Source organism: Vollenhovia emeryi, unplaced genomic scaffold (assembly GCF_000949405.1).
Source record: "Vollenhovia emeryi isolate VEMERY1.0 unplaced genomic scaffold, V.emery_V1.0 DF939133.1, whole genome shotgun sequence".
Classification (NCBI taxonomy): Eukaryota; Metazoa; Arthropoda; class Insecta; order Hymenoptera; family Formicidae; genus Vollenhovia; species Vollenhovia emeryi.
Window position 1 is genome coordinate 2,732,398 of NW_011967233.1, and position 12,716 is coordinate 2,745,113.

General features: G+C 48.3%; 1 protein-coding gene across 4 annotated transcripts in view; it reads left to right on the top strand.

Moving 5' to 3' along the window:
* Positions 1-2,888: 2,888 nt before the first annotated feature.
* LOC105567955 (nephrin) overlaps positions 2,889-12,716 on the top strand; it is a 24,993-nt gene continuing 15,165 nt past the window's right edge. The window contains exons 1-5 of one of the 4 annotated variants that reach the window (XM_012023252.1): positions 2,889-6,296; positions 6,483-7,034; positions 10,478-10,610; positions 10,769-10,977; positions 11,463-11,573. In XM_012023252.1, the coding sequence (XP_011878642.1) occupies positions 6,851-7,034; positions 10,478-10,610; positions 10,769-10,977; positions 11,463-11,573 (637 nt within the window). In that variant the 5' untranslated portion in view covers positions 2,889-6,296; positions 6,483-6,850. Of the gene's footprint in view, positions 7,035-10,477; positions 10,611-10,768; positions 10,978-11,462; positions 11,574-12,716 lie in introns of those variants that run through there. The other 3 variants (XM_012023251.1, XM_012023253.1, XM_012023254.1) reach the window with 3 other exon arrangements.

Here is a 12,716-nt window from a genome sequence, read left to right on the forward strand (position 1 = left end):
TAAATATATTGTGCCGCGCGCGAAGGCAACTTGCTGTCTATATATAATCTCCGTTTTAGGTTGCAGAAAAGCTGTACTCCGTAATTGCCCTGATATTACAAAACTTAGTTCGAATTAAATCAAAATTCAGGTCGCACAGATGGCGAAAGGAACTCGCGCATTAACATTTGCCGCGTTGCTAAAAAAAAGATTTCCACTAAGAAAGGGTACACGGTGGCGCGTATGTGTCATCGATTTATCGTTATCTACGGATTTCGCTGGGTATATTCTCGCATGCTAAAACCAAGTCAATTATGTCATAGACGTAAGGAGCACGAAGAACTAGAACGTCTTTCAAAAATGCACATGTTTCATTGAATACGCAAAGATTAACGCGGCCTCCTGTCGAGATGACGCGCAGCCAGATAGCTAAGCATTTATTTTTAATCCTTTTCGTGCGCTGCAAAAAAAACGAGTCGAACGTTGGGATATTTATTTCGCGTTAATCCTCGCGACTTATTCAACAGGGGATGTCGAGATGCCGAGTTATCGGGACGTCGGCATAAATGGATTTACTTTGCAGCGTGAATAATTTCGCGGGGAAAGTGACACGTTATTGCTTTCGTGCCAATTAAATCATTCAAGTTTGTCACCCGGTAATTCCCTCGCAAGCGACGGAAATTCCCTTGTACCGTGGAAGAAAAGAAACAAAGGAACGCCGTGGCAGCGCGGGGCCAGGGGGTCAATTCTGTATCTTGTAACGAATTCGGCGGCTTGAACTAGTGCGCACTGAGCTCACACCAAGGTTCAGAGTCTACGATTATATTTATATTAGTCTCGAGTACGTGTCCAAAAATTGTTTAGCCAAGAAAATGACCCGTACGAATACCATACAGATCTTTTTACTGGCTAAGAAGTATTTCAAAAAGTATTTAAGGCGACCCTTAGGGCCTAAGCAGAATGGCTGTCTTGTGCTCTTAAGACAATGTTTCGTGTTTTAAATCTTTGTTAAAGTAAGTCTTAAAGTAACAATAACTGTCTTGTGTCTTTAGGGGACGCTGGAGTGATTCTGCACTTTTGGCACTTTTTGCTCCTAAAAGTGTCAATTCGTGAAAATATTTGTGTAATATACAAATTATGTGCCAAAGTGCCAAAAGTGCAGAATGACTTCAGCACCCCCTTAAGAATAGAAAACAGCCATTCTGCTCCGGCCCTTAAATATAAGAGTGCACCGTAAACAAGCCTTAGTGCGCACTGGTATAATCCGCCGAATTCGCTATTAAGCTATAATAAAAATGCTAAAAGCGAGTAGCTCTGACGCTTTCTAACTGGCCCTTTAGAAGGAGGCAAAGCCGTTCTCACTTTTAGCGTTTTCGCTATATTGTGAGATACAGAATCGACGCCTAGGAGTCGCGTTAACGACTCGCAGCTGGAATTGCCGTAGGACGAGGGCAGAAATTTTCTCGTCGATCCGCTCGCGAGGCTCTCGGTAATAGCGCAGGTGTCGTGTTATACGCTCCTGTGTCTATCACCCACACCCCCCCGAAACATCGTGACTTCGCTCGGTAAGGGCGAGACTATTACTACGCAGGGTTGGATTGGATACGGGGAAAAAAGTCCCGGCTTCCCTTCAGGATCCGTTAGATGATCGTGCTCGTTATTTTTTTTTCCCCCGGCCGGAGGCTCCTCCTACCGCCCCGCATTATCTTGGCAGACGCCTCGTCCTCCCCCGCTGATACCTCGCAAGACAGATGGCCCGGTCATTTTGCCGGCGAACCACTAAATACAGGGTGTGTCCTCTCTCGATCACGGGGGAAGACGCGCGCGGCAACCGTTTCGTTTCTCTTGACTCTCGAGGCGTCTGCGTTCGAGGGAGAACTCGATTTCGAGCTCGGCCCCGAGTTGACGTTCGCCCCCGCGCGCTCGAGATCTCGCACGCGCGCGGCTCCGCCGCCGCTCTTTCGCCCTCGAACTTCGGGAAGTCATTTAATAATTAATATCTAATTAATTTCGAGACATTTGCTAATTGACTTCTTACTTCGGGGCTGAAAACCGCCCGGCCTCCCCGGGACCTCCGACGTCAAACATTTCCCCCGTGATTGAAACTGGCGCTGGAAATTATTTCGGCGTCTCGGCGTGAACGAAAGTCATTATTAGCCATTAAGTTTACGCGATCTTTGTTTGAATTGTCAAGGCTGAGTCGGCCGACAACTTGGCTCGCGCTAAACTTTTTTCCGCGAGGGAAAAGTTGATCTCAAATTTGCCGAGCGCACGCTCCCCCGAGTTTGATGTAAACTTCATGAAACACCCCGTATACCAGCTAGATCCCGGTGCCTCCAATTTGTTTTCTCATGAATACTTTCCTCCGATCCTGGCGACGGCGTGAATGCACCGCCTGCGCAGCCGCACTCGCAATAAATACAGGTAGTCGTCAGGAAAGTCTGTAGACGAGAGCTTTAGGGTAGACCTCGCTCGCTGCTGCTCTCGTTAACTTTCACGCGCGAGGACGAGGCAAGTTAGCGCAACGGCCGAAATTCGTGAACACGTTCTCCCACGATTTATCCGAGCAATACATGGCGGAACGCGCGTACGAATTTTTCTCTCCTCGGAAGCGAAAGAGAGAAAAGTGGTCGCAAGACGCGAAATCGAATCGCGACTTTCGCAAATTCCCCTCAGAGAGTGCGTCAAATAAATTCTCTCTTTTGATACAAGCGGATCGAGGTTTCAGCCGCTTCGCGAGCCCTCGCTCGGCATAAAGAGACAGCGAATTCTCAGCCGTCCAGTTTAGCTTAACAGGCGACCGTCCAAGTCGCGGGCTAACATCGAGCGTGAAACGCATCGCGGGGAAGCTCGCGGGCGTCGAGAGACAGCGGCGCGCGTGCACGCGTTCTCGGCGGATTCCGGGACACCCCGTGGCGGCGCCCGCGCGCGACAGCCCTGCGCGGCAGCGCGCTCGGCACGTTCTCCACCACCGCCGCCGCCTCCACCACCGCCTTGGTCGGCGCGTTAGGGGGTTGTACATCGCGCGGGCATCGAAACGCGTCGAAACGCGAGGCGGCCGGATCGGACCGACTCGCGAATCGATCGGCGCCCCGTCTCTCGCGCGCGTCGTCGTCCTCTCTCTCTGGCGGCGCGGGTTATAGCGGCGTGCCCGCGCGCGACGAGGAAGCGTGCAAGCGCGTCGTCTCTCGCACGCGCGACCCAGCGCAGCACGCGTCACCGCGGAGGAGTCGTGGCTTGGCCGTTTTTCGGGAGCGAAAGGAGGCTGTCGTTCGCGACGCACCGGCTGAAGCCGCCGCGCCTCGCGCCGAAGGCGAGAAATTTCGTGGGAAATTCAGCCGGTGTCGTCGACCCGCCGCCACCGACGCCGCCGACGCCGCCGCCGGTTCGCGATCGAGATTTTCCCGCGGCGAGTGTGTGCGCGATCTCCACGGGAAGAGCGTGAGAAGCGACAACGGGGATGTTCGGGCCTTTGCTAGCCGGCTGGTAAAACGAGACTCGCCCGAGGTGATTGCGCGTGTGATCGGCACCTCCGTGGACTGATTTCAAAGGCTTTCCCGAAGGGAGGAATCGCGAGCGATCCACTGTGCGCGACTGCTGCGGAAAAAAATCGCCCGGCTGTCAATTACGCGGCCGTTGAGAGGCGAAGCGAAAAGAACTGGAAAGAGCTGAATCAAATTGATCCCAAATTACCCTTTGCATCTTTGAGAGAGGGGGAGAGAGAGAGACAGGCTCGGCGAGAACGATCTTGCATGACGGCCGTGTACGACCACCCGTAACTACTGCGGTGAAAATTTTGGCGCTGTCAAGAAGTAGAACGATTCACGTCGATGAAAAACGGAACGCCGCTGTCGGAAAATAGAGTCGATTAATTCGAGAGGGAATTTCACCGAGCCCGTCGGGAGGGGTGGAGAGTGTTTCGTCGGCTCGCCGAGTATTCTGCCGTTTTTTACATGTGCGTTTTATATCGTCGCTCTTTTTACGGCGCGACAGCGCCTTATATACACCTTCTATTTTCGACGGTCTTTTCTTGGCGGAGAGAAGGGAGATCCGCGGCATAACACGAGGGGGATGATCGATCACGGCGGAAATTGAGGAGCAGCGGAATAACAACGCAGCGTATCGTGTCCGAGTGCACGCCTCGTGCAGCGGGGGTCGACCACCGATCTGTCATCGCCATTGTCGAATCGCCTAACGGCCGCGAGAGCCCTAGAGCCTCCCCGAGGGGAGGCGCAGCCCCCGGAAGGACGATAATCCCCGCGGAGAAAGGCGGTGCTCCGTTCAGGACGCGTTGCGCCATTTCAGGTGCGAGGCCCCCGAGCCTTCCGCTCGAGTGCTCGAGCGTGCCTCGGGACGTGCCTCGGGACGAGCCCCGGCTCCCTCGCTCTTACTCTCTCGCGCGCGCGCGAATCACGCGGCGAAAGAAACCGTTCGGCGGACATCAAAAGACCCGGTGATTAATGAACGCGGGTAATTAAGAAACATTAAGGCGGGCTGCCGAGGAGGACTCCTCGAAGAGAGATCCTCGTACTATTCGGAGAGCGTGTCTGTCGTCCTCTTCCCTCCCCCGCTGCACCCGCCACCTCGAGAGGATCCTCGCCGGAGGACATCGCCGCGGTGTCGACGGTGGGAGGAGGCCGTCTACCTTGGAGGTAAGGGAGAGCGAGAGCGAGAGGGAGGGAGACAGAGGGGAGAGGAGAGAGAGAGAGAGAAAGGAAGAGGAGAGGGGTGGGAGGCCTTTAGGGGTGGAAAATCGTTGGAGAATACCGTCGCGGTGAAATCACTCCTCTCGAACGCTCGCGAGACGATCAGACCGCGAAGCATCCCCCGCCGGGCCCCGTCCTGCTCCCTTGCCTGCCTTTCGCCCCCTTCGCCCTCTCGCCGCCGGGGTGCGAGTGGAGGAAGTGGCTGTCTGATCTCGGACGGAATGACAATAAGACTCCCCTTTGATTAATCGACGGAACAGAGGGACGGAGACGGGGGGGAGATACGCGGGAGAAAGAGGGAATTTGTCCTCTCCCGAGACGGCGGATTGTTTTGCAAGTGCTAAGAAGTTCCGGCTGTTAATAGAACTGACTAAATATAACTTGAACCGAGTAACTCAGACGTGAATTTACCGACCCGAGCCGGGACGATTCTTCGAGTAGCGCCCCGCGCGCCGAGGCGCCCGCGCGTCTCTTCGCTCAAGCCGGCGAGAATTGTTAAAACGAGTTAACAAACGTCTGTCGCGACAACAAGAAGGCATCCCCGGCGTCCCGGGACCTGTGGATCGTGTCCGGGGCCGATTTCAACGTGCGACGAGATACGTGTCCAAGTGTAGCGAGAGTGCGTCGATTAATCAAGTGATTAACGATTGTCCGTCGACTCGGGGGAACAAAGTTGCCCCGACTAATCCTTTCGTTCGCGCCCGGCGAGGAACTTGCCAGACGTGGGGTAAGCGCGAGGGGCGAGGTGCGCGACAATAACGCGAATGAATTCGGGAGGAGACGGGATAAGTAGAGTGGATCGAAATTAGAATCGTGTGCAGCCAGTGGAAGAGGGTCGGCGCTTGATCAGGCGGACCGGCCCAGCTACCCGTGGTAGCTCGGGCTGCACTACCGAGGAGAACTCATTTGCTTAAAGAGATCTCCCGCGGCCTCCGCCTCTGTGTAAAAGTGTGCGTTAAACCGAGTCGACGGAGCCCGCCGCGAGGCGACGATAACACGCGCGCGACGCACCGGCGAAAATAATTTGTAACGATCGATCATAAAGCGACGAGGGATATCGACGGGATTCCGATCCCGGCCGGATGTTTTCAAATGTCCATCTTTATTTGAGCCGGCGACAGGCGTCAATTTGAACGGTGAGTAATCTGGACCTCCATGCATCTTCCTGGACGAGTGACGAATGCCGGGACGTAATCGACAACGATAAGCGGACGTTAACAAATCGCAGCGAGGACAACGGGAGAATTTGCGTGATTCGTAGAAGGACGGTACAAGCGAGGAGAGCTGCGTGACGAAATCGCGTTACCGTCGAGAATCTATTGTTTGAGAGGAGTTTGATGGAAAATAACGTGGCACAGCTGCAACGAGAAGGAAAGAGAGAAAGAGAGAGACGGAGATCAATTGAACACCCTTAAATCCGGAGGACAATAAAGTTAAGAGAGGGTAATCGAAGGCAACCACGTGAGAACAACCGAGCCGTTGTTGAACTCGATACGTAGTAAAAAAAAAACGACGATATATTTTAGCAACGGATCGATCGGGGAAAGGATAAAAATAGTGACGGTAATAGGCGCGAGAACGTTATCCTAAAATATTAAGTTGATGCAAAAGGTTTGTCCGCATGACTGTCCACTTGTGTCTCCAGACACGATCACCCCTTTTATTCTTTGTCGTCAATTTTATCAATATTTACAATTGCACGAAAAGTGTCGAAAATTTGCAAGTCTAACTATTATTTCACGGTGAAAGTAAATTCAACGAAGGACTTTGCTCAAATAAATTTTACTGCCTGTACAGAGATACTTCTTAGTTTCTTAACGCACAAAATTCGACTGCAAATGAATGCAACAATATAAAAAGTAGCGCGAGATGCACCTTGCAAAGTAACAGAAGGCCCGGCAATCCCCTCGCACCGATCTAGCAGTGAATACAACGAGTGCGACGAGAGTGAAGGGGCGCAGTAGTGCGAAGGAGGCGGCGCGGATTTGTCGGTCGGGCACTTCGATGCGCCTCGGCAGCGGGCGTTCGGACTTGAGGGATCCACGCTCGAGCCGGTGAGTCGGTGTGCGTCCTGCACGCGCCGCCGGGACGAGGAGCCGGCCGGGGGCAGGTCCTTCCTGGTGTGGAATGACAATAAGGGGCCGCCGTACCCGCGGGGTGGCATTATGCAGGGAACGACGGATTTGAGCGTGCCACCCAAGTGCCCGGCGAAGGTGTCGCATCCCCTACGTGGGATGGCACTCGGGACGCTGGCCGAGATAGCGGTGAGACTCGTGATTAGCGGCTACATATTCGCCGTGGTCGTCTACGTGAACGCCAGCGGCAACTGGGATAAGGACGATGACCTAGGTACGAACCGGTCGCACGAACCACCGACGTTAACCACTTGCCTGACCCGCGCGAGGGGGTAACCACTGCCTAAAATGTTGTCCCACCGACTACACCATTTCAATTTGATTTCGTACGATTTCAATCCGATTGCAAATAATTTTCTTACGTGCGCCTTTACAAATATGTAACGTTGCTAAACCCCAAAGAGCTGTTAGATTTCCTCAAAATATATTTTCCTTATTTTACTGGGGAGTATTTGCTTGTAGAGGTAATTTCAGTTAAGATTGTAGTACTCGGTCGTGTGTTTCCTTGCTCCCCACTTTTTCCACTAGTCTAACCGTGGTCTTAACGAAAAATAATTTTGCATTTGTATTTACTGTTTATTGTTCCACATTTGCGCGCAAAGGTGTATCAACGTTTCACCTCGCTGCTGTTCCAACAGCAGCTACTTCAGTCTTATTATGAAAAGAATACGCGCTTATAAGTGTGCACTATGAAATATATTTGGATATTCACTAAAAGAAGTAAATCTTTGTGGAAAGTGAAAACAAGCTGAGAAAATGTTCAAATATAATGTTTATTGTCTAACAAGTGAAGAAATTTGAAAATTAAGACAAAACGATTACGCGGGGATTTCCTAAGGATGTCGTAATGATTTCGGAGACATTCTTCCACGATTACATCAAGTGGTTATCCCCTTGCTGTCGAGCGCGTGTCCCGAAACTACCGGCCAGATTTTCCCGTTGACAAAGGGGATCGTCCAGTGGCATTTTCTACGAGTAACGTTTTAATTTTCGTTCTCCCGGCGACTCGAGCCTGAAAAGTTCGCTGAAGCAACCGTCCATTGAAAGTTGATAAATACACTCATTTACTTAATAATGAAGTAATATTCATCGATCCCTCGAGGCACGATTTAATGAAATTTTACTTCTAAAATTGACGGTTCAATTTAATTTGGAATGAGAGTTCTCCAATTGCTAATTACTCGAAAACTATCGGTACCTCAATGTTCCCGTTGCGGAAACATCGATATTCGTAAGTTAACGAAGGAATGCGTAGTTGGAAAAAATTTATCTCGCGATTTTGGGACACGAAACGACCGTTTGTTACTCTTGTTTCTTTTTCCTTAACGAAATGTGAAAATGCGATAAAAAAAAAGAGAGAGAGTAGGTGCACAAAAAGAAGTATGTATGTGAGTGCGTATGAGTTTCCGCAAAAAAATGTATTTTATTTTGATCGTTATTAAAAAAGGGGAGGAAGAGGGGAAGATTGAATAATAAAAAACAGAAAGGATATTGCGGTCGGTTTTTCGCAAAAATACCGGGGGGGAAGGAAGTGGTTAAGTGAAGCTACGCTTAGCGATTCCCGCCGCTTTTCTTTAGATTATATTATTATTTCGTTGTGTGGTGTGTGTATATATGTATATAAAATATTGGCAAAGATTAACAAAGAAGGAAAATTTTCCTTGATCAGAGCCACAATGGGTCCCTTAATTCCGCTGGTAGCTTCGTTTGCCGTGCACACTCAGCATGTCCGGCGCAGAATGGAACTCTATATGGCTTTTGTGCGCAAAATGGAACCCAATACGTATTTCATAAATGCATATTGAAAAGTGGAAAACTGACAAAGTCATGAAATTGAAAACTGTTAGAATCGATATTTACCAAGTTATGGCATTTTGAAAATAAAACTGGGTCACAAAACGCAAAAGCAAGGCTCCCTTAAAACGTGATGAAATAATAAATAAGTTCCTGTTAATGCATATACGGTTAATGCCTTGATCAAAAGTGCGAAGCTTTTACAAGTTTTGAATTTATAATCCATCCCGCTTGCAGCTGTTTGAAAAATTTCCACTCGTATTTTCAATATTTTTTTCTCTTCCTCCCCCGACGTAATTACGCGAACGGCTATCTTATCTTGAACTTTTATTCACAGCTATTTTCCAGTTGCATTCGCGCCTTGTCAGTTTTTATTTATATCTTTGAAATGCCTTCCGCATAAAAAATGACACGCGTTTAAATAGATGGAACAGATAATAATCGCGCCGATACGATGCTAAAAAAGATAAATGGCTCGTGGCATGTACATTTTTCATCGGGGCGTCACAAACAAACGTAAAAGCGATATCCTGCCGGAAGAGTTCGTATTCGTGTTACAGACGTCGTTCGATTGATGAAAATTGCGGCATATCGGAAAACGGGAAATCAGACGCAGCTTGTTGCGATACCGGAAATCACTCGGAGCGTGAAACTTGCTCAAAGAAATGTTATGCGCCGTAATTATATTTCGCGCTGCCGGCTGGAAACTCTCCATTATGCGCGAAAACGAACTTCATTAGTGATATTTTTCAAGCTGCTTTTCCCGTTTCTCTTTATTCGTAAGAAGCAAAGCGGCTTCCTTTTTGTATGTCGCGAGGCAGAACTCTTTCTCGCGTCAAGAGTGGAATGTTAAATTGGAGGGAAATGCCTCTTAAGATATCTACACATCCTTGACGCGGCTTTATTTCGCGAAACCTAATGATATGACTCGCTTAGAGTTCAAGATCCTCGCAGCTGCGTTACTCGGGGTGTAATTTAAAATCACGCCAAACAATAAGAGGGAAAAAATTTAATCTCAACTTTTTCCCTGCTAAATCTCGTTTACCTGAATGGCTTGTGAGTTGGTTTACTTATAATACTTTCTACTAACTTAATAACTTTCCGCGTTCCTTCGTGATATAAAAGTCGGCGTTACAGCTCATTTAACTTATTAACCATATAATTAGCAATTCGCAAAACGTTGTGAGTCATTAAACATAATGGGCTTCGAAATTTTCATTAAAATTCAAAATTGCACTAATACTGTATACGACGCATCCGTGGCGTGCATTCGTCCGAATTATTAACTCAATTATTAAGCGACCCGTGACGCTTGCTTCTGAGAAACACGGGCCAAGTATTGCGAGTAACATTATTTAAAGCGTCCAGCTTAATGAGATTTAACCGGGAAAGAAACGTTGCATTGTTGTTCACAGCGGGTTTCCAGAGAAACCATTCGAAATCAGAGAGACATTGAAAGGAATTCATGATTCCTTAAACCTTCGTTTCAACCGTCAGCACAGCAGCTGTCGATCGAACGTGATCATTTACAGCGCGGAGAAATCATTCGGCCACTAATTAATATGCGATATCCTTTCGCGAATAATGTATAACTGTCTTTTATCAATCGCATTAAATATGTGACGCGAGTGGTCCGGTTAAAAGAATTTATCTCAATGTTGCATGATCGGTGCACGTCCAATAAATAAATCCCCTGATAAAATGCACGTTAAAATTAATGTTGCGCTCGATAGATACGCGGCGCCGCTTTATCTAATTAAATATCAATTTGTTGAGTCTCGCGCACAAATCGATAGGACACGCTGGTGTCGCAAAGTCCACCGGCAATTAACTGCGTTAATCACCTTTCTTCATCTTCTCCAGTGTCCACGTCTAAGGTCAGCGCCGTACTTGGCCGCACCGCCACTTTGCCTTGCGACATTGAGCCGTCCACGCGAGAGGATCGCGTCTACATGGTCCTTTGGTTCCGCGATTATGCGGTGAAGCCCATTTACAGGTAAGCAGCCTGCGGCCGGACCGCGGAGGAGAATTTGCGAAGGGAGTAAGAGCTCCACGGAGCTCGCGGGGTACGCGTTTGTAAGGGGAGAAAGAAGGGGAATTTTGAAAGTGATTCGCCGGTTATTCAGAAGATCGGTGTGAAATGCACGATTACAGTTTCGACGTGCGGGGACGGGCGTTCAACAAGGCCCTGAACTGGTCGGACAGCACCGTCGTGGGACCCAGGGCCTACTTCGTCACCGTGACGAAGCCGGCCGCGCTCTCCTTGGAGGCGGTCCAGCTGGACGACGAGGGGATCTACAGATGCCGGGTGGACTTCAAGAACTCGCCGACCAAGAACTTCCAAGTGAATCTCACGGTGATCGGTGAGGAAACTCATTACCGTAACGACCGCGTAACGCTGCTCCGCGGTGCTATGATTAACTGCGCCCCGGTAACGCGTAAAACGTCCCCCGAGGATCGTCCGAGATCGGCGAGGGGCCCGGGGGCCCCGCGGAGGAAGAGGGTGCCGGGGAATTGGTTGCAGTTAACGTCGGCCGATACGCGCGAGGTCTTTTTTTTCGTCTCGGCGCGAAGTTAAACTCACCGGGAACAATCTCTCTCTCTCTCTCTTTCTCTCTCCGTCCCGTCTCGCGCGGTTTCGCTAATTGAAGGGCCCGCCGCTGCGGCGGTCTAACCCACTTTCCTCCGTGCTCGCGGCGGGCGGGGGATGAATTAATCGAAATTTCATTTTTGCAAGTTTAAAATTAACTTTCGCGAGCTCTCCTTAAAAAGTCGCGCCGAAGTCCCGGGTCATTACCCGTCAATTATGGAAAGCGAGCCGCCGGTTCGCGGAATTGTGTGTTCGCAGTGCCGCCGCACCAGCTACTCATTTACGACAGTTCCGGGGTGCAGGTGGAGAACGTCGCCGGGCCGTTCCAGGTCGGCGTGGAGTTCGGTCTGTCCTGCGAGGTGAGGGGAGGTGAGCATTGCCCGCGTATTCCGATTCTTCTCTCCGCGATATGTCCTTAGGTAAATTTCGTGCAAACACGAGAGCTTTCGACCCTTATCTGTGTCTTCAACTTCTGCTCGCGGTTATTTACCTTACGCGCTCTCTCTCTCTCTCTCTCTCTCTCTCTTTCTTAGGTTTTCCGCCCTTATGCATATTTGACGTTCCGCTATGGAAATGGTAAATCAACGTTATCGCGAAGTTAATTATAATTTGGGACACGCAGTCCGCACGCATCGAAATTTCTTTATAATCTCTCTTTACAATTAACATAATTAAATGACAGAGATGGGAGGTGAAATACCGTATTGCGAGATAGACCAAATTTCTCGTCGCATAGTTTAAAAGCGGCGATAAATTTATCATTACGCGCGCTCGCGTGCATATATATATACGCATGTATATATATGTATTATACCCACGCAGAATAAAATATCTAATAAATATCCAATAGATATCTACATATCCATATGATGTCCACAGCTACTATGGATATCTAATAGATACCCCCGTGAAAGAGTACATATCCCAAAATGTATTATATAATATATCAATACTTATACATTAATATGTATAAATGTATATATAAAATATAAGAATGCATACAACTAATTAAATCATTTTTGCCGCCTATGACACAGAAGAAATATAAGAAAATACTATACATTTACATGAAATATGCAAAATATATTTTAAATACATAATCTAATATATAAAATAGATATATTAGAATATATGTATATGAAATATATGCCTGCATATATGAAATTAAATCATTTCTTGCCGTTTAAAATAAATGATGAATATAAGTAAAGAAGGTATATTTTTACTGTACTGAATATATATATACAAATATGTATGCAATTTATGTATTACATATATTTTTAAATATATTTTTTCATCGGGGTATCTAATAAATGTATAAAATGTGTCTATATCTTCCGCATAACCAGCGAGGATATCTAATGGATATGCGTATAGTATCTACATATCCATGTCCACCAAATAGCTACCAAGGATGTCCATTAGATATTTACGTATCGTTCGCATATCCACGTTCGCCAAATAGCTACCAAGAATATCCAATAGATATTTACGTATCGTCCACATGTCCAT